At 60.5% G+C, this 21,099-nt stretch overlaps 3 protein-coding genes across 3 annotated transcripts; 2 read left to right on the top strand and 1 right to left on the bottom strand.

The window, feature by feature from the left end:
* Positions 1-271: 271 nt before the first annotated feature.
* On the top strand, positions 272-1,800 carry ATP6V0E2 (ATPase H+ transporting V0 subunit e2). The gene is made up of 4 exons (XM_054072069.1): positions 272-428; positions 494-541; positions 632-758; positions 968-1,800. The coding sequence occupies exons 1-3, from the start codon at positions 325-327 to the stop codon at positions 723-725; spliced, it is 246 nt and encodes an 81-aa protein (XP_053928044.1). The 5' UTR covers positions 272-324; the 3' UTR covers positions 726-758; positions 968-1,800.
* Positions 1,801-3,023: 1,223 nt separating this feature from the next.
* On the bottom strand, positions 3,024-7,678 carry ENTPD7 (ectonucleoside triphosphate diphosphohydrolase 7). Its single transcript, XM_054072068.1, has 12 exons — positions 7,523-7,678; positions 7,286-7,450; positions 7,010-7,215; positions 6,704-6,854; positions 6,211-6,314; positions 6,081-6,137; positions 5,565-5,713; positions 5,315-5,481; positions 4,259-4,583; positions 4,091-4,176; positions 3,850-4,011; positions 3,024-3,684 (listed from the first exon to the last, which is right to left on the bottom strand). The coding sequence occupies exons 1-12, from the start codon at positions 7,528-7,530 to the stop codon at positions 3,465-3,467; spliced, it is 1,800 nt and encodes a 599-aa protein (XP_053928043.1). The 5' UTR covers positions 7,531-7,678; the 3' UTR covers positions 3,024-3,464.
* A 752-nt stretch (positions 7,679-8,430) lies between these two features.
* SLC25A28 (solute carrier family 25 member 28) lies at positions 8,431-12,518 on the top strand. Its single transcript, XM_054072221.1, has 4 exons — positions 8,431-8,772; positions 9,009-9,237; positions 9,981-10,037; positions 11,398-12,518. Exons 1-4 carry the CDS (start codon positions 8,464-8,466, stop codon positions 11,913-11,915), a joined length of 1,113 nt encoding a protein of 370 aa, XP_053928196.1. The 5' UTR covers positions 8,431-8,463; the 3' UTR covers positions 11,916-12,518.
* The last annotated feature ends 8,581 nt before the right edge of the window (positions 12,519-21,099 follow it).

Raw genomic sequence — 21,099 nt, 5'->3', positions numbered from 1 at the left:
GCCCCGGTGGCACCGGGCGGGGCGAGGGGATGGGGTAGGGCGGCGGGGGGATGCCCCGGCGGCACCGGGCGGGGGAAGGGTGGCGGCGGGGGCGAGCACCGGCGTGGCGGTGTGGGGAACGGCGACGGGGGAGCTCCGGTGGCACCGGGCGGAGTGGGGAAAAAGGGGGATCCCCGGCGGCACCGCGCGGCGAGGGGATGGGGCAGGGAAGACGGGCACCAGGCGGGGCGATGACAGGCGGGGGGCGGTGCTGCCCCCGCGGCGGCGCTGCCAGACCCGGTGTCCCCGCCCCCGGGAGGCGGTGCGGCAGGCGCTGCAGCGGCCATGACGGCGCACAGCTTCGCGCTGCCGCTCGTCCTCTTCTCCGCCTTCTGGGGCCTCGTGGGCATCGCCGCCCCCTGGTTCGTGCCCAAGGGGCCGAACCGCGGGTGAGTGGGGGTTTGGGGGGCGCGGGAGGGGGCCCCGGGCCGCGCTGACGGCGGTGTCTCCGCAGGGTGATCATCACGATGCTGATCACGACCGCCGTGTGCTGCTACCTCTTGTGAGTACCGCGACCCCCGGCTGCCTCCCGCCGGGAACGGCGCCCCCTCCGGCGGCCCCGCGGCTGACGGCGGGCCGGGTCCCTTTGCAGCTGGCTCATCGCCATCCTGGCCCAGGCTAACCCGCTGTTCGGGCCGCAGCTGAAGAACGAGACCATCTGGTACGTGCGCTTCCTCTGGGAGTGAGCGGCGCCGCACGGAGACCCCGACACCATCCCCGTGAGTGGGCGCGGCGGGGGGGCTGCAGCCTGCTCCTCGCGCTGTGGGGCAGGCTTGGGCTCCCGTGGCTGTGAGCTGCGGGGCTCCTGGGCGCGCTTGGCCCGAACAAGCGGAGCGCTTCCCAGCGAGCCTGTGGTTCTCTAGGTCTGTGGGGACTCCCTCGCGGGTGCGGTGTTTTGCTAACTTCTCCTCCTTTCTCCCTTCCCCAGTTCTTGCTGCTGTTCCAGCCTCTGCCCTCCTGTACCAGACAGCCCCAGAGGTGCTGGGACAGAGGCTGGACCCGCTGCCCCAGCGCACCCTCAGCACTGCAATCTGGACCAGTGATGACTGGGCCCCTGAAGATGGCAGGCAGCCCCCCTGCCTGGGATGAGGGTCTGGTAATCCTGGCCCTGAGAGCAGCCGTGCTACAAGGGAGAGAATCTCCTCAGCTGGCCGTGTGCTGCAGTCACTGACACCTAGCACCATCCTGAGAGAGATCTGTGTGTGATCCCAGCAGATTCTGTCCCTGCAGCACATGGCCCGCTCCCTCCAGTGCCCTCAGCCCTCGCCCCCCAGGTGAAACCCCTGCTTGTAGCCGTAGATGCCCTACTACTTGCCATATGCCCGGTCATTTCAGGCACAGTCTGCCCCTCTGCCTGAGAAGGCAGGAGTGTGCAGCATCCTCTCTTGTTTGGTAAGTTCCCTGCGTTCGCTTAGACCGATTCCGGCTGTGGAGGTGAGAAGAGAGGGCTGACCCTGGAGAAGCAGACAGAACCCTGTAGGGGTAATGAGGGAGGTGCTGGGGTGCAGGGCAGGTTCTGCTGCTCAGCTGCTTGCTGGAGGGTGTTAAAGGTGTGCTGCATCTTCTCCCACCTCAGCAGTGAGGGTGCTGCAGTTGTGTCTTGGCACCACCATCCCCCAACCTGTGTCTAAGTTCTGAGAAGAGCCAAGTAGGGTGCTGCAGTGTAGGTTTCCCCTTATTTATTAGATAATTTATCTGTATTTATTTATTTGTCTGTGTGTATTAAATTGGTGTTGTGAAAATAAACCCTTTTTCTAGTAAGTAATGGTGAAGGCAGAGTTGCTGCTTTGAGGCTGAGGAATAGTCCTTGACTTGATTCGGGCTTCTTCCCTTCCCCATAACCCTGCTTTTGCACCATGAGAACAAGTCTGGGATCCCAGCTGTTGAGGTTGGCAGCACACTCCATGTGTGGAAAGTTGTATCCTTGGTGCCATCTGTGCACACGTCCTGTGGAACCAGGGTCACAGGTAGGCAACAGCATATGCTAGAGAAAGAACTAGGTACATGCCCAGCCTCTCCTGTAGTATGTGTGTGCTGGGGCCATCCCCATGGCTGTGCAGCAGCTGGAGAAGCTTCATGGCCTCTTTCCAGGGCAGCTCCATGAGTCTGGGGTAGGGAATAAGGTAAAAAGGAGGGAGCAACATTTTCCAGGGGCTCTGAGTGTGCAGGCATTTCCTCTGAGGAGGAGGGCAGCAAAGGATTCTGTCACCAAGGATCACAACAGTTCAGTTTGTATCAGAGCCTCTCTTGCTGCTACTGACTGAGGGGTTGAGAGAAGCTGTCCTTCTGCTGGAATGGCAGAGAGCATCTGCTGGCATCTGCTGGCAAGGAAGCAGCTCCATTGTCCCACTGCAGCTGCATGAAGCACTGCTCTGCAGCTGTGCACCAGCCCCTAGTCATGCCTCCAGCCCGGAGCCATCGCTGCTGGGGAGGTGCTCACTAGAAAATGAGTGCTGGGTGGCTCAAAAGGGTTGTTTATTGCTATGAGAATGGGAACAGATGAGTTCAAGTAAGAAGTGATGAACTTCATTGGATCAGGGCCTCCAGCCCCAGGGGAGGAAGGCTTGTACCTGTGGGCACAGCCGTAGACCTGCCCAGAGTAGTGAGCTGGGCTGGAGGGAGGTGGTTGTCTCATGGGCAGGCCCAGCCTGCGCTCATGGGGAAGAGTACCATGCATCCTGGCTCTAGTGCCCAATTAACGTGCGGGACTCCACGGGGCAGATGTGCCCAGGAGGGAATGTATGAAAGGAAACATGGCGCACTTTGCTGGTCCCTTAGGAAACAATCCCTGAGCCCTTAGTGCTGAGCCTGGGGCATTGGCTAGGACTGTGGAAGAACTATCCTGGGAGAGAAGATGTAGCAAAGAGCAGGACACCTCTTAAGGAATGCTCTGAGAGGGGTGAGGTTGGGAAGAGCAGCATCACAGAGCTCCTGGCTCACCTGGTTCCTGCAGTAACTGCTGGTGATCACTGTTCTCTGGCTTGGAAAGGACTACAGAAAGGCCACCCCAGGTCATAAGCTGCAGCACCTCACCAGCTTGCTCTGCAAACTGGTTGCTGAGTTACGGAGTGTCCCAGCTCTTCAGGCCACAGCCCTGGGTCGACCACCTTGGTAGTAGTGTCCTGCTAATCTGAGGGACCTACCAGGGCTGCAGCCTTGAGCCTGCTGGCAGCGGAGGACTTTGCTCTACATCATGTAGCAAGGCAAAGGTTGGAGGCCAAGGAATGCAAAGATTAGAACTGGGCGAGGCAGAGAGGAAAGCTCTGGTGTCCGTAGTTGCCTTGTCCCACAGACTCAGATCCTGATGTGAAGCTGACAGTGGAGAGTTGAGATGGTCTTTTTCTTAAGAGTCCAAGCCCTTGGAGCCCAGGCTGTCAGCCAGTCCTGGTTCTGCTGGCGCAGTTGGATAGCAGATGCCACCAGTGTCATGACCCGATTCCCTGGGCTGGTGGCACCACCACCTTGTCCAGCCAGAGCTGGGCTGAGCGCAGATGCCGGTGGTGGATGCGGCGCAGCCGCAGGAGGTAGAGGACTATGGCTAGCACTACAACCAGGATGCAAGCGAAGAAGAGATAGTGGTTGTAGACAAAAGAGAGTCGCAGCCAGGAGACGTGTGCTTGCCGGATGCTCTCTTGCCGTAGATCCCTGTAGAGAGTAATCAGTACTGGCTGTGAGATGCTATGCGTTATTACCAGGGTCCTGCAATGCTGCTCCCCTTGCCGAGGCAGCAGAGCCCTTGCCCAGTGCCGCAACTCCTACTCGCCCCCAGCCACCCTTCCCCGAGTGATCCCATCAATGAGCCAATGGTACCTGAGTGGGAGAAACCGCATCTTGTAGAGGATGGCTCCCAGCGTCCACTGCACCTCCCGGTCATACACCAGCTGGGCCGTGCGCAGGCTGGGGTAGTCCAGGGGGAAGCGGAAGCCCTGGTGAAGGACTTGGTACATCCAGGCTGATTTGAAGCACTGATACCTGCAGACAGGGCACAAGGGAGCATCAGGCCAGCACTGCCCTCTACACCACAGTCCCTCGCCCAGGCAAAGCCACTTACTTCAGCCGGTGCTGGTCAGCATGCGCTGAGTAGAGGCCACCACGGAAGCGCTGGGTCAGGACCTCCCATCGCTGGCTGCAATACTCCTGGGGAATGGACACTTTGGGGCTCAGAGGAAAAAAACAGCCCCTGCTCCCTCCCTGGCCCCTGGGCTGGGGCAGCACTCACCTGGGCAGCAGATGTGAAGGTGAGGGCACTGTACTGCCCCCCCAGACGCAGCACATCCTCGGTGCAGTAGAAGAATTCAGAGAAGCCGTAAAACTCACTGTTGCCAAAGTCGATGGGTGCTTTGTAGGCCCCCACAAGGGAGGCCTGGCTGCTGTTGGGCTCAGCCAGGAGGGGCTGCAGCAGCTCGGTACAGGCCAGCCAGTCCCCTCGCCCCCGCACATACAGGGTCTGGCTGCCCCTGGCCACCGTGTCCTCCAGCCCCACAGGCAGGCAGGGGTCCAGGAAGGGCGTCTCGGCACTCAGCCCTGTCTGCTGGTCATGCAGGCTGGAAAACAGGCCGGGAAGGAAAGGCAATTGCACAACAGGGTCCCTGTACCACCTCCCAAAAGCCTAGTCTAGCGCTGCTCTGCATTCAGACACCCCCCCATCACACCAGGCTGTGTCCCCTTGTGCCCTGCAGTGCTGCTGCCCGCTCTGCCACCTCCTGAACTTGATGGATCTGTCATGCTGACCTACAGCCACAAGACCTGAGCACCCGTGGGGTGCAACAAGACATGGCCCTCCCCATCTCATCCTGCTCAGGGGTATCCACACCCCTGCACAGCCCCCGAGGATCTGGAGGCAGGGTTTGCTCCTGGCACAGGAGTACCTGAGCACTAAGCCTCTCCGCCTCTGGCAACAGCTTCGTGTAGCGCTCTGGGAAGGGAATGAGAGACAGGAGACAGAGAGCTCAAGATGTGGATGCAGTGGAAAGCTGTGCTGAGTGAAATAGTGCTGGAAAAGGAGGGAAAGTCAGAGCAAGAAAAGCCAAAAGCCTCCATCATGGCCTTCCTGCAGCCTGCCACAAGGAAGGCAGGGACCTGTAGCACTGATAACACCTGCAGGGCTTAGAGAAGGGCAGTGCCCCTGCACCCTGTGCCAGCGTGGCTGTGGGAACTGTTATCCCCACGGGCGGTTCTTGGGGCAGATCCAACAGGGAGAGAGGGTGGCATAAAGGAATCGGCATCCCATTTTGCAATGCCCCAGGAGCAGCACTGCCAGGCAAGGCAGCAATACCGGTTCTGCACATAGGTCTGATTTAGAACAAGCTCCTCGTAGCGCTGCCGGGCAAAATTGCCCCCGAAGCCCAGGAAGGTGTTGACGTAGACACGGTACACGTGGCCAGTGTGCTGCACATCACAGCCCAGGTTGAATTCTGCCAGCAGGCTCTTGGCAGCCTCCTCCTGGGGATGTAGAAAGGTCCATGATCAGCAGAAAGGTAGAGAAGGCAAGGACTGCTCTTGGGAACAGCCGGCCAGATACGCACCTGCTGCGGGGAGGAGAAAGCTCCAGAGTCAGGCACCTCGTAGGCAATCTGCAGGGAGGCGCCACCCATGTCTAGGATCCCAACTGTTCGTTTCCGAACCAGGGGCTCTCCCTGGTTCCCCAGGGCTACAGTGACCATTGCATCCTCCTCTGGAACCCACAGCATCGTGTCAGCAAGGGGCCAACCTGGGGGGTCATCTCCCATCTTCCACTGTTACTCCCCAAAGCAATGTTATGGGGCTCCTCCAACCCTACAAGCAGCCCCAGGGGAGCAGCCGGGAGGTGGCGGTTCCTAGCATTTAGGGCTGGCCACTTCCAAGCTCCCCCAAAGCATTCACAGTAGGAAGCCACTACAGGAACGCTACTACAAAGCCTCTCTCCCTGGTTCTGCTCCCAAAATGCTGCATGTATACCCCTCCTGCATGCAGGGACTCATTCCTACAAGTGGGGCAGGTGTCCCTCCAGGTCCAGGAGTTTCACACACATGGGTGGGGTCAGGCACTGCAGTCACACTCACCATCCTCATGATCAAATCGTCCCAGGACAAAGTTGATGCCAATCCAGGCGTAGACACCTGTACAAGACAGAAAGGATCATTACAGCAACACGCTAAAGGGAACCAAGCAATACTTTGCAGCAGCTCCTACCTTCCTGTTTCCCTGAGATCACTTCTGCATGTGATTTGGAGAAAAGGAAATCAAACTCCAGTGGCACATTTCTCACTAAGTCCTCCAGGATTGCAGCTTGCTGCCTGCAAAGGGCACAGAAGAGGGACAGATGCTAAGGGACCTCTACCATCAATGCTTCTTCATGGCAGCACAAAAGACAGCAGCAACCGCGATGCAATACAGCCCAGATCCAACCCCATCAGCCATGTTGCTGCACCCAGCATGCTTTAGAGATGAGAAACTAGATCTGTTAATGTTTGAGACCTCAGTTCCAGGTGTCTGCTCTTAGCTCTCTCCCAGCGTGCTCAGATCTTCCTTTTGCAATCCTTGCTGCTTGCTCCTTTCTCAAATTATCCCCCAGGATTCGCTGTTCTTCCAAGAGGTTAAAAGAACGTAGTTCTCTTCCCCTTTCTCACAGCTGAGGGATTCCAGCAGGTCCCTGGCTCCCTGCAGCAAGGGCTGACGAACTCACCACTCGGGCAGCAGCCGCATGCCTGCCGTGCACAGGATGTAAAGCGGAGTTTCTTTGTGCTTCTGAGCCGGGATGTGGGCTGCTGCGAATTGAAGCAGCGGGCGCAGGTAGGGTGTAGCTTGCTCGGGGGCTGCCGCTGCTACGGAGATGCCTGCCGGGGAAGGGAGGCTGTGAACCAGCCCTGCCGTGGGCACCGGCTGGACCTGTCGCTTGCAGGGAGGTCCCGGGGCCGGGAGTGGAGAGGGACGGCACCAACCAGCTCCATCCCGTGTCCCGGGGCCGGGAGCGGAGAGGCATAGCACTGACCTGGTTTAATTTTCTTGACGACAGGACGGCTGCTCCGGTCCCGCATCTGCTTGATGTCCAGCAGGTCGTGCGGGTTCCCGTTGTGCGGGGGCCAGAAGTAGACGAAGACCCGTGACCCGCTGCTGCCGCAGTCCACCACCACCCCGTAATTGAGAGTCAGGTCCTCGGTGTCGGTAGCCGCCAGCTCCTCCACTCGCGCCAGATACCTGGGGACGGGGCTGCTCAGCACCGGCGCCGCCGCCGAGCCCCGCGGCCACCAGCCCCGGCCCCGCTCACCTCTCGTCGCGCCGGGCGGCGCGGGGCGGCGCGGCCCAGGGAGCGGCAGCCGCCAGCAGCAGCAGCAGCAGCCCCGCGGCCAGAGCGAGCGCCAGCGCCGCCGGGCGATGCCGCGGCGCCGGACACGGCCCCACCGAGCGCCACGACGGGCAGGGAACGCCGATCCTGCGGGCAGAGGGCACGGCTCAGCACCGGGCACGGCTCGATCCCGACACCCCCCACCCCAACTCCGCTCACCTGGCCATGTGCGCCCGCCTGCCCGCGCATCGCCCCGGCACCGGCACCGCCGGCCACGTCACCGGGCGCCCCCACCGCGGCCAATGGGGGCCCCGCGGACAAGTCCCGCCCCCCGAGCCAGCAACGCCCAATCAGCACCGCCGTCCCCGCCGCGGAGCCACGCCCACGCGGCCCGGAGACCAATCGAAGCGGGGCGGGGCAGTGCCGCCGAGGAGCTGCATCCGACCTCGGGCGCCTGCCCAGCCAACGGGGAGCGCCTGAATAAACAAAACGCGGCGGAGCGGCGGGCGATGGGGGCTCCCTGGCCCCGCGGCGCAGCGGGCGGGCCAAAGGTCACAGGCTCGCCGCCCAATAAGCTGTGCGGCGGGGCGGGGTGCGAAGTTGAGGCACCCGATAAGATGCGCGGGGCGGGGATCGCGGCGGCCAATGGGCAGCGGGCCCGAGAGCGCCGGAGGGAGCGGCCAGCCAGTGGCGGCGCCCGAGCCTCGGGGGCAGTGAGCAATGAGCGCTGAGCGTGGGGGCGGAGGGCGGTGCGCCGAGCCAATGGGAGAGCTACGGGGGCGGGCTTTGGTTGGCGAGTTGAGCCAATGGGAGCGAGGCGGGGGCGGACCTCAGGTTGAGGGTTTAGCCAATGGAAACGCGATGAGGGCGGGACTTGGACAAGGATGACCAATGGGAGCGCGGTAAGGGCGGGTCTCGTGCTGCGCCGGCCAATGGGAGTGCGGCGGGGGCGAGCCTCGGGTTGAGGGCTGAGCCAATGAGAACTTGGTGGGGGCGGGCCTTGAGCTGCGGAAACCAATGGGAGCGAGGCGAGGGCAGGCCTCGTGAGGCAGTAGCCAATAGGAGCGTGGTGGGGGCGGACCTCGGGCGGTGGCGGCCAATCGGTGGGGCGGGGCCTCAGCGCGGCGCGGGGCCGGGGCGGCGGCGGCGGCGGCGGCGCCATGGAGCTGGGGGCGGGCGCGGGGGCGGGCGCGGGCCCCGGCGCGCGGGGCGGCGCGGAGTCGGGCCGCGTCCTGCTGCTGCTGATGGGCGGCGGCGGCGCGGGCCGTGCGCGGCGGGGCGGCGCGGAGGCGGAGCCGGGTCCGGGTCCCGGGGCCGGATCCGGCCCGGGGGGCCCCGAGCCGCGCTCCCCGCCCGCCCCGGACTACGAGGCGCTGCCGCAGGGCGCCGCCGTGTCCACTCACATGCTGGCGGGCGCCGTGGCGGGCGTCATGGAGCACTGCGTGATGTACCCCGTCGACTGCGTCAAGGTACTGGGGCCGGGCGGGGGAACCGGGGCCGGGGGGCGGGGACCGGGACGAGGGGAGGGGAATCGGGGCCGGGGGGGAGAACCGGGGACGAGGGGGCGGGGAACCGGGACGAGGGGAGGGGAATCGAGGCTTCCGGGGGGGGCGAAGCGGGGCCGAGGGCGGAAGAAATGGGGCCGGAGGGGCGAACCGGGGCCGGAGGGGTTGACCGGGCCGCCCGGCGGGTCCTTGTGTTGCAGACGCGGATGCAAAGCCTGCGCCCGGAGCCCGCTGCCCGGTACCGGAACGTGCTGGAGGCGCTGTGGCGCATCGCCCGCACCGAGGGTGTCTGGCGGCCCATGCGGGGCATGAACATCACGGCCACCGGCGCCGGGCCCGCCCACGCCCTCTACTTCGCTTGCTACGAAAAGTTAAAAAAGACGCTGAGCGACGTCATCCACGCGGGGGGCAATAGCCATGTGGCCAACGGTACTGGTGTCCCCCCCCCGGGGCCGCGGGGTGCCGGGGAGCGGGACGGGAGAGGCGAGCACGGCGGTAGGGAGGCCTGGCCGCGGCGGGGTCGGGGGGCAGGGGTGCCCTAAAGCCCCTGTGCTCTCTCCCGCTGCGAGGTGCCGGGCAGAGGGACGCCCCGGTGCTGCGTCTGCCGGAGCCGCTGCCGGGTGCCCGGCCAGAAGCAGGTTAGTGGCTGGCGCCGGCCTCAGCTCGGGAAGATGCCGGTGGACGGGAGCGGCCGCAGCCCCACGGGTCGGTGACGGAGCTTGCTCCAGGAGCACCGCGTGGTTTCGGAGCTCATCTGTCACGGTGCCTGTCACTCAACTCAAGGAGCCGCTGCGGTGGGGAAGGCGTGGGGCTGAAGGGAGAGCGGGGTGCATCCCACGCATGGCGGAGTGCCACCGGGTTTCTCCTTCTTCGTAGGATGTGGGAATGGTCACTGTCCTCTATCACGCAGTGCCATCAGCCTATCTCCGAGCAAGTCCCCCTTGGTCTGCCCATGGGATTTGACAACCTGTTGCAATCCTCTCCCTCTTTCTTGTGCTCTTTCCGGGTGGGAACTGCTAAGGACCAGACAGCTTCTTGGGAGATAGAGGCCGCCTTTGGATCTCACCCTCTTCCAAGGGCCTCCTCCTGCACCTTGGCAGGGACTTGGGGCTGCAGCGGAGCCCTGGGGTCCCTTGCCTCCCCCCTCACGTGTGGCAGTTCTTGTTTTGCAGGTGCAGCCGGGTGTGTAGCAACATTGCTCCATGATGCAGCCATGAACCCTGCCGAAGGTAACGATGGTCCTGGCCTGCCGGGGAGGGGAGGATCGGGAGCTGCCCAGGCCAGTCAGGTCCCCTCCACAGCACAGAGGGTGCTCTCCTCATTGCTCCCCCGATCACAAGGATCCTTTGGGAGCCAGGAGCTGCAGCTCTCGTTAGAGAGCCCGTTGTGGAGGGGGTAGGTAGAAGAGATTAATTCGGGGAAGCATAGCAAACCCCAGTGTAGAAGGAGCCAGTTGGGGACGGTTACCTGGAGCAGGAGAAGAAGGCACTGTACTGCTGAAGTCATTTTGAGCATGTTGAAGTTGGGCATCGCTGTGGTGAGATCTCAGGAAGATGTGTGATTCTGGGCCTGTGTTCATGAAGAAAATGAAAAGAATGGGATACGAAAGGCATGTGGGAGAAAGGAGATCTTGTGTTGTGAAATGTCTGGAAGAGTGATTTTGTTGGGCCTGATAGGCAGAGGGCATTTGTAATTGAAGTCTGTGAACTCGGTGAGAGAAGGAGGAATAATGAGGAAAGAGCAGTCGTGAATGTGTTTTTAAGTCTGACAGCTGGGGGGCTGACGTTGGTGCAGGCCCCAGCTGATCCATGCCCAGTGCAGCTCCTGTTGCCTGCTGCCAAGCTGGGACTCTGAGGAGCAGGCAGCTGCTTGGCTGGAGTGCAGTCATTCCTTCCCTGGAGCTCATCTTTTTACCATGGCTGCAGTATTCTGTAGTCACATCCTTTTTTCCTCCTTGTGGTCATACTAAGATAGTGGGAGATGGGACAGTGGCTGGCTGCACTCCAGGTTCCCCTACCCGGCTCCTGGATGTGTTGGAGTGGGGGGCTGGCACTTGGTTCTTGCCCTGGAGCATCTGCATTTCAGCAGTGGCTGCTAACAGTTCCTGGCTGGTGGGCTCTGCGCTGTGCTGTGGTTTATTCTGGGCTGCAGTGGGGGTGGCTGGGGAGGTTCAGGCTCATCCAGATCAAGAGCTGTATGGAAACTGAGACAATATAAGCTGAGAGGCTTTTCCTGACTGTGTAGCAGCTCTGCAATGGAAGTTGGGGAGGTGTCAGTCACTTGGGACCAAGGCTGGACCTGGAGTGTAAGCACCTGGGTATTGTTTTTTTTCCTGGGGCTGCAGCAGCTGTGGGATTTGCAGGACAGTGATGTGCGACGATGATGCCTCAGCAGATCTAAATGGTTGCAGTTCTGCCTGGGCACACCAGGGTGCTGCTGATCAAAGTTGTCCATCGTTAAGCTCTTAAGCCGACATTACCAAACTCTGGGCAGTTGCAGGAAGCCTGACTTCGTGCTTACCCTCTTTTTTCTCCTCTCCCCCTCTGCGCCTGGGTCCTGCCTGCTGCGGCTGCTGCCATCTGTCCCAAGTGGTAAAACAGAGGATGCAGATGTACAACTCGCCTTACCAGCGTGTGACGGACTGTGTTAGAGCTGTGTGGCGCAACGAAGGGGCCGGAGCTTTCTACCGCAGCTACACCACCCAGCTCACCATGAACATCCCCTTCCAAGCCATTCACTTCATGACTTATGAGTTCTTGCAAGAGCAGCTCAACCCCCACAGACAGTACAATCCAGGCTCCCACGTGGTCTCCGGAGCCTGCGCGGGGGCTGTCGCTGCTGCTGCCACTACGCCTTTGGACGTTTGCAAAACGCTGCTCAACACCCAGGAGTCCCTGGCCTTGAGCTCCAACATTAGCGGACACATCACAGGCATGGCAAATGCCTTCAGGACGGTGTACCAAGTGGGTGGCGTGACCGCCTATTTCAGAGGGGTCCAGGCGAGAGTCATTTATCAGATGCCCTCAACAGCGATAGCCTGGTCAGTGTACGAGTTCTTCAAATACATCCTCACCAAGCGCCAGGAGGAGCGGCGGGCTGGGAAGTGAGCCAGAGCCAAATGCTGTTCCAGACCTGCTTCATCTCCCCTCCTGGTTTGTCTTCTGACCCCTCTGCCTTTCGGTTTGGTTTGTGTTGATGAGAGGGGGCAGCAAAGCCCTTTGGGGCTTAGCGATGCCATTTCTTGCCCATGGTTGCTGCAGCTCTGCTCAGGCTGCACGGCTTGCTCTCTCCCAGGGTCCTCCAAGATGTCTTGCTGGGAGCTGCAGCCCAGGTCATGTCCCCTGGCACTTAAGTGGAGCTGTGCTCCTGTCCTTTCAACAAAAACCTCCTCTCAACGCCAAGTTTGTCCCTCCTCGGAGGGGAATGTCGATGTTGCACTGCCTCTGGCAGGGCCAAGCTGAGCTCGCAGTCACTGAGGAGGAGGCAGCAGCACTGCCTGGGATGCTGGGGGCTTTGTCTGGCTTTTGGCTGAAGCAAAGTGTAAGCCTTGCCGTTGTCTTGTAGCACGCACACATGATGCTGACTGCCCTGATGGGGCAGGGGGGAAGATGGCACTTGAGGAGGGGAGCCTGTAGGTTGGTTATTGTTCCTGCTCTTGACACCTCCAATAAAAACAGTTCTGCTCGATCCTCATGCCCCCTTATTCCTGCATGGCCCAGCTCCCAGCACTGTGCCTTTCTGACCATGTGTTGCTGAGCTCTTGGTGGATGTCAGAGGAGGAAGGGAAATGGAGTCTAGTGGTGGTAGTGGGAGGAGGGGGCCTACCTAAACCGACCACCGTGGCAGCTTGTAGGGAGAGGGGTCCCCGTCTCCTTTGGCTCATGGCTCAGCCTACCACTGCCATGAGCCAAAATACCAATGGAGAAGCTGAGGTTTATGTTCCTTGACCAGGCAGCCCCACACCCTGAGGACTGACCAAGGATCCTCAGGATGCTTCCAGAGCACTCCAAATGGAGGCAATGGCATGATGGTCCTGGGTGGTGAGTATTGGGGATGGTACAGGAATTTTGGCACTGGGTGAGGCTGGAGGGGTTTGTGCACCTCGAATAAGAGATCTGAGGCTCAGCAGGGTTTTTACCTCCTCATTTTGAGTAATTAAACTAGTTTGTGCTTTGTTGGGCATCATAAAACTATCAACTCACTTGCTCAAAATGCTAATATTTTGTCTAACGATAATTAATAGAGTAGGTTATTTTTTTATCGTTAGCTGTCTCAATACTGAATTCTTTTAGGGTTCCACCAAGCTCTGGACCTGTGAGCCAGGCTCCATGGGTTGCGTCCTGGGCACTGAAGTATCGTGTAGCTGCACTGACCTTCCAAGAGCTCTGGGTCCCTTGAGCTGGGTGCCCATGGATTACGCTTGGCTCTTGCAGGATGCTCCCATAGTGCTTGCAGGAGGGGCATCTATCCCATGGTGCCGTGCCCAAAATAACTTCCCAGAGGAAGCACATTCACAGCCGTGGTATGTGCTGCCTTGAGCATCTGGGTTGGCTTGGGGCTGCTCCAGAGGATTTGCCAGTCTGGTCTGGCCTGCACAGAGGGTTTGGTGAGGGGGAAGAGGGACTTTCCTGTGTCTGGAAAGGCTGCTGGATAAGCACAGGGGCTGCACAGCCCTTGGGGACACCTGGCCCCAGCACTGCCAGCAGCACTGGAGGGCAGAGACTCTCAATACCCTGCCCGAGTCCCATCCTTGCCCTAACCCACCTTTCCCTTAAGCATCTTTCTTGTCCCTAGCTCCTGGGTGTGGGTGAGAGACACGAGAGACCCCCAGTGGGATTTTTGATGTCTGCCTTGCAGGTCTGGGTGCCCCTGGGCACAGAGCGGCCACAGCCACTGCTCTACAGCTGGGGTCCAGCTGGGTTGAGTGCCCATCTCTGCCTCCTGGCATGGGCTGCACTCCTGGTCTCTGCTTTTTCTGCACAAACAGGAGGATGAGACAATCCTTAAAGGAACAAAAGCCACCAGAAGGTAGGAGCCTCCAGTTTTCCCACCATTTCAGGAGCTGGGGCTTTAAGAAATAGCCTGAGTATTGCAAGATTTGGCAGCCCTGCGGCTCCTCCACCCAAGAGAGAGAAATCTGAGAAGCAGAAATGGCTGGGAGAGACCAAGGAAGGATTAGCTTGGTGGGCAGGGCATTAGACAGAAGATGGGTACAACTGAGTTCTGCCAGGACGCGTCTCCCTGCCCAGAAGCTGAAAGCAGTTGGCAGCGGACCTGCAGCTTTGCCATGTGCTGAGGCTACCACCAAGGGAAAGGTGTAAACGCGGGCTAGTTCTGGGGAGATTCACCTATTAAATCCATCAGCTGCTGGAAGAAGCTCTATAAATGCCAACCGGCGAAGGCATGATTGAAGATGACTCTAAGATGTTTCCAGGAATTACTGCCCACAGAACTGCTGTGGGAGGGAGCGAGACCCCTGGGAGTGGGGAGATGATAATTCAGCACAGAGTTGCTGCCCTGTGGGCAATTGGCCCTCAGCAAGGACAAGGCCATTCAGCTGTCCCAGTGCTTTGCCAGCTTACCCAGCAGCAGCTGGGTGTTTCCTGGTGCTGGTGGCAGCAGCTCTGCAGACAGTGGTGCTCTGTGAGGGGTCTGGCTGCAGGGATGGAAGACCAGCATGGGGTTTTCCAGATATCCCATGGGCCACGCCATGAAAGACTGGAAAAATCCCATCCTGCTGCAGTCTCCATCCCCCAAGTTGAACCTCTGCCACAGACCAAGGGCTGACCATGGCAGCGCTATAGCTTCTCCCCAGCTCTGCTGGGGTGGGCTGTCCCCTCACCAGCCGGCCCAGTTCCTCTGGCACCTTTGGCATGATGAGATGCCCAGAGGTAACATTTATTGGCTGGTTCAGCTACAGCTGCTGCCTTTCCAAGGTCTGCTAACGCTTTGGCGGAGCCACACTGCTCTGGGTCTGTCCTATGGCCTCCTAGGTATTTGGCTGCACTTCGGGTGAGATCCCTCCTACAGCCTCTTCTGAGTAAAGAGACTATTTTTGGCTTTCCAGCAAGGAAGCTATGCTCAACCCGGCAGAGTTTTGGAGACAACCCCTTTTCCTTTCGCCTCCCTGCAGGATCCCTGGACGCATCCAGCATGGGCAGGGATTTGCTGCCTTGCCTTCCTGTGTCCAACTGCCCCTCAAGCCCTGTGCTGTCACTGTGCTGGGGGGGTCCTGGGTCGGGGTGAGACCCACAGCCCCTCGAGCAGGAAGAGCTGGGCAGTGCTGCTGGCCTTGCGCTGCTCCAGGAGATCGATCCAGGGCTGCTGCACCTCTGTCGTGGCACAAGCCCAAGCTATTTCAGGCAGTCCAAGTTTGCCATGTCAGGAACAGCTCAGGAGCCCCTGGCCATCTTCCTGGGGTAACTGGAGATGCCTGCACTCCTGTGGGTTAAGGGCAGGGCTGGGGGCCAAGCTGCTTATTTCTGCTGGAGGGGAACTGAGGTCATCTCCCCCAGAGCAAGAAAGGGAGATCCCTCCAGCATGTCTGCCCAGTACCTTCAGCTGGGGGCTGGTGGGCTCCTGACCTCCTTCTGTCTCAGAGACCTCACACAGGTCACTGGGTCCCAACCCACAGGGGCCTTTTCTAGCCTTGCTCAGTGGGAGACGGGGAGCAAAGGCGCTGTCCTGTCAAACCACATCCCCACATCCCTGCCCCTTCTCTGCCAGCGCCCTGGGCTCCCCAAAGCTTTCCTCCCCAGTGCAGCCCTTCTGCAGTGGGTGACAGAAAGCCCTGCTTGGTGGGAGGAGATGGTTCAGAGCCCAGAGGGAGCGCAGAGGTGGGCTCCCAGCTTCCCTCCAGCCTTAACCCACTCTGGCTCTGGGATTCCTCAGGGCTCTGTCAGACCCCAATAAAGTTGTACAAGTTCTCATGACCCTACGGCCTTACAGTGGTGGTAAACGCAGGAGCTGAGTCTGCCTGGACACAGAGCAGACGTTGCCTCTGGTGGGCCCTGGGAAACCCTCTTCTGACCAATGTTGCTGCCTGGGTTAAACTACTAAGAGACAACTCCTGGCTGGGCTGGTCTCAGCCTGCCTGGCTCCAGCTGGGCATCATGGTGCAGGAATACAACATAGCCTGAAAGGTAAAGCTGAAGCTGAAAACCTGCTTCATTGGCTGTAAAGAGACACCAGAGGAAGTAATTCCCAGGGTTGGGCTAGAACTTCTCTCAGCATGTCTGGTTTGATGGGGCGATATTAATACCTGTACTTAGTGCACGGTTGTGTCGAAGTTCCCTGACAATGGACTGCAAAGCAGCCCTGGGAAGATGCTGCCTGGCTGGAGCTGGGGTGTGGGCAGCTGGCATGTCACACTGGGGAGGAGGCAGAGGTGGGAGAGGAGACACTCCTGTGCTGGATGGGACTGGCAGAGGAGTGGCAGCAGCGGTAACTGTCCCTAGGGCACACAGGTAAGGACAACAGGGACAGCTCAAGTGTGTTATGATACTAAAGCCTGCTCTGGGATCAGTCGTGAAAGCAGCTGAAGCAAGAGCTGTTCCAGGAGATGGGTGGTCTCCAGCCCAAATCTCCACAGCCCAGCACACCTTCAGGTATGGCACTGGCAGCAGTTCTAGCCCCAGAGAAATCCTGCAATCCTCCCAGGACATCTATGGCATGAGGGCTGACATAAGAGTCTCCTGGCAGGGCACAAACCATGTAGGTGCCAGAAGAAATGCAAACGCAAGCAGCCTTCTCCTCTGTCCCTGGCACTTTTGGGTGCCCATTAGACCTGGGCAGCATGTCACTCAGAGTGTTTCCAAGGGCTATAAAAAGGGGAGGGAGTAGGGAACTAGGCCAAAATTGGGCTGTGCCTCTGGCAGGGACACAGCACCCTCTGGTGAGGATGTAGATGTAATGGGCACCGGGCACTAAGCACCACGACCATCATAAATGTCCTTTGGCAAGGACCTGCCAGGGGTGAATGTGGTAGTTGGAGGCTGTGGGCAGTGCAGGGGCATCAGGAGCTCGGGGGAGTGGGGGCGACTGGGCTAGCACTGGGTGAATTGCACCACTTTGGGATGGAGAAGGTAATTAGCGCTAAAAACCTGCTGTGTCTCTCACAAAGATACTTGTGCTCAGTTAAGAAACGCAGACAGCAAAACTTTGCTGACTAAAAAGGGACCTGGTGGTTAGAGGCCAAGAGGGGATGCTGGCCCTGTCCCCAGCTCTCCCACCACAGTGGGGGCACGTGTGGGTGCTTTCCTTCTGCTGCGTGTACAAGCCCCAGCGATGCTGCCTGCCTGTGTCAGGAGACCCCGGCTCCTGCAGCGGGGGAGACACCAGCCTGCCCGGAGCCAGCACGAACAGCCCACCCTTGCCGATGCCAGAGTGTCCCGCTGCCACCCCAGTGCTGGGGATGCGATGCCAGCACGGGGCGGACCCCTGTCCCTGCTCCGCTGCCCCCCAAGCCTTGCCGGGGCAGCCCCATCCCCAGGCAGCCCCAGAGGCAGAGCGCCCGCGGTGTGGGGTGGCGGGGACACAGGGGTCACCTGTCGCTGCCTGTCCCCGGGCGATGGCCGATAGATGGCGGTGCCGTATCTCGCTCGGGGACAGGTCTCAGCAGTGTCCCAGCTGGCAGCCCAAGGGACATGGGGTTCCAAGGCAGCATCCGCCTGCAGCAGCCCCGGGCACGGCGGAGGGCTGGCCCCAGGAAAGCCACTGGGGATTTCATCGCCCGGGCAGGGGAAGGTGGCAGGGAGCGGCCAGGGAGGGCTCCAGCAGGGCTCGGGAGCAGCTCCAGCCTTCAGCGGTGCTCTGCTCTGGAGGGGATGAAGATGCAGTCCCCTTCTCTGGAGGGGTCACCTGAAACCCTCTGAGTGTCCCCAGCCCGCTTAGTCAGGTATAGTCATCGTGTGATGCACAGGACAGGCTGGAGCACTGGTCTGTGGCCATCAGTAACTCATCCAAGGAAGGGAAGCCAGTTCCTGGACTTTGTGCTTGCACACAGGTACTGGGAGAAACCCTCACTGGAGGCTTCACAGCCAATATTTTAACTGAGTTACCTGATCCATGGCTGGCCACAGCTCTCTTGGCACTGGAACGTGCTTGTGCTACAACCCTGCATCACCATTGCCAGGAGGAGCTTCCAGCATCTCTGGTGCCGGCTGCCCACAAAATACAGATGCCCCAGCATACAGGCAGCCTCAGCAGCTCCCAGCTCTCAGATGGTGGGAAGCGCTGCAGAGCAGGAGCTGTCACTCCAACTCAGCTCCAACACAGATGGGCAAGAGCCGGGCACCAGTCCAGCACATGGCTGCATCCCCGAACCCCTGGTCCCAAGGCAGTGGGAGGTGGCTGTGTCCATATTGAAGCAGATGCAACCAGAACTCAGTGAGGTTTGCCCAGGTCCATGTGCAGCACGGCCAGCCTTGCTGGAAGCAGGTGTCTCCTCGCTGATGGCAGCAAGTGGATGGTGAAAAGTGTTAAGAGAGTGAAGAGGAGGGATGAACATAGCAGCATGAGGGAAGGAACAGAAAAAGATATTGGGAAGGAGAGGAAAACAGAGCACATCTACAGTGCTTCAGAGGGAGCAGCAATGCTCCTACACAATCCTGAACACGACCGAGAGGCCAGAGAAACCAAGCCAGCTCTGGGGTCTGGGTAGAGCCTTCCTGGGAACCACTGGACAGAAGCAAGTTCTTCCCATGGGCTCCTCTTTGGCCAGGAACTTGAATGAAAAACAGAACTGGAGCCCATGCACAGAGTGGGCCTGAGGCCTGGTAGTTAAACCCTGTCTGTCCCAACAGTCCCTCCTTTGCCTTAAGTCAGTGTATTGTTGTAGAGAAATTCATCCCTGTCTGAAATCAATCAGCACCTTCTCCCCCTGACTCCCAAACAGCAGTAAATCCCCTGATCAACTAGGAAGAAACAATATGTGCCCTTTGCCCCCTGACCACGGTCCTCCCCATCCCTTCCTCCCTGACGTCCCTCCAGCCATGCCACCATCACAGCGGGACCATGCCAAAAGGATTTATCTCAGTGTCTTACGCCTCCCACCTCTCAATCCCACTACCAGCATCCCGCTTTGCCCTGGGGTGCAGGAGACGGGGTACGTCACAGGCGGGCGCTGCCTTCAGCGCAGCCACGCAGCAACTTCCCTCCATTGTGTCTCCCCTCCCTGGGCAGCCCGTCCAATCTGCAGTCTCCCACCATCTCCCTCCCACTGGCCCCCACCGGCTGTTCCTCCTCTTTGGAGTGCTTCACTTCCGCCGCCCTACTCTGGGCCCTCCAGCATCGCCCACTCTTTGTGCTGCTCCATCCTCCCCACCAGCTCAGGAGCTTTGGGCGAGAGTTTGCAGAGGGGTCCCTCCCACTAACCCCCTGGCCTCCCCCGGTTCTGAGCTGGTGAGACAGCTGGGATCTGTCCCAGAGATGGAGCTCACTACAGTAGACATCTAGAAACTTCTATCACTGTGCCACATAGGCCTGTGGCCAGCCTCTCGGCATCTCCTGTCTGGGTGCTGCTCCAGCTCTCTGTGGAAAGAGTGTGTGCTGGGGGCACACACTCATGTCACCAGGCACCAGTGGGGTGAGAACAACACTGACCTCACACCTACAGCAATGCTGGGTACCACTGATGCTTGATAATGCTGGCACTGCCCGGCGCTGACTCTTGCGAAGCAGCTGTGGGATCCCCGTGTGCCCCTTCACTTTACTTAGTTATTCATGCTCCCAAGACTGTGGCTACAGACACAGGCAATGTGTCCCAGGCCAGGGCTCTGGTCTCATCCGGAGCCTCTGGGTGCTGCTGGGGAAGCAGTGGATTTCTAACCAACTGCCATGTACTTGGAGGGGATGTGCTAAGCTGGGAGGTCCTCTCACACACCCTGATTTTGGAGGCGCTTGTGTCGTGGTTACGATTCCTCTGGCTTGCTCACCAAGGCTTGAACTCACACGGGTCTCCTATTCATGCAGACAACACTCTGGCAGAACATGGAGAAAAACGCAACTCCTTCCTATGGCAGAGACAAATCTCCCCAGCCTGACCGCTGCTGCGAAGAGAAAGCATTACCTATCTTTGTTCTTGGCTATCCTGTTTCTACCCACGAGACCGTAGGGCCTTAACCACTCATCTCCGAAAGCCGAGAGCAGGGCCTGGGCTTCCTCTCCCGTGACACCTTGCTGCCATCCAGCAAACAATCGCCTGGGCGTGCCGCATCCTCTCCCAGCGCCGGCCCCACGAAGCCTGCTGGCCTCGGGGTGGCTGTGGGGACAGCGGGGTGCTCTGCCGAGCCAGGGCTGGGACCCTCGGCCTGCCGCTTGCCCGCTCTGTCCCCACGATGTCGCAGCTGAAAGAATTTCTCTGGTTCCTTTCGAGAAGCGAACTCTGCGGGTGCGCACTCAGCTCGCGCGGTGGGAATGCGCGGCGTAAATCGAGGTTTAGCAGCGTGAATGGTCGTTACCCGCCGCTTCTGCCACCTACGAAGCCCCTCGTGGGGAGGGCACGGCGGGCTTCGCTGGGCGAGGCGGGAGGTGTCGCGCCCGGCGGCTCCGGGAAGGCTCCACTGGAAACCTCTTCGGGAGCTGCAGCCGGAGAGACACGCGGGACGATGCGGGAGAGCTCCCCGCGCCCGCGGGCTCCGCTGCCGCCCCGGGAGAGGCGCACGGGCTCCTCGGGCGCAGCCCCGGTGCCGGGCGCGGCACGGGCAGAGGCTCAGCCGCGACGGGGCGGGCGGGAGCGACCCCGCGGCCGGTCCCGCGGCGCTCGGGGGCCTCGGCCGCCCCCTCCCCCTGCAGCCGAGCGAAATGGCTGAACATGTAGCAATAATGCCCCGGCATTCAGGCTGCCCGGCCCGGCCGGCCCTAATCAGCGGCCCGCGGACCCCCCTCCTCTCCCTCAGCGCTCCCAGAAAGGGGAACAAAACCCAGCACGTTTCTGCAGCCCCCGCGCATAAAGCGCCGGGCCGGGGCCTCAGTGGGGGGCAAAGCGGCCCGTCAATCTCGGCGCCGGGGCCCCTTTGTCCCTCGCCTCCCTGCCACACCTTTTGTTCCCGAATCCAATAAGCGCCTATTCCCGCTACCTTCCTCGGCGGCTCCTTTCAGCGCCGGCCCGGCGGCCACAATGGGCCCGGCTCTGAGCTGCGCGGCCCCATTCAGCGCCCTTGGCACGCTCACAAGCCGGCCGGGCCGCCCTGCCCCGCGGGCACCGGCACCGGGCAGCGGCACCGGCACCGCGGGCACCGGCCGCTGGGCGAAGGAGGAGCGGGCGGCGGATATTGCACCTGGTTTATTGAC

Source organism: Cuculus canorus, chromosome 7, assembly GCF_017976375.1.
Source record: "Cuculus canorus isolate bCucCan1 chromosome 7, bCucCan1.pri, whole genome shotgun sequence".
Classification (NCBI taxonomy): Eukaryota; Metazoa; Chordata; class Aves; order Cuculiformes; family Cuculidae; genus Cuculus; species Cuculus canorus.
This window is presented reverse-complemented; position numbering and strand designations above follow the sequence as displayed.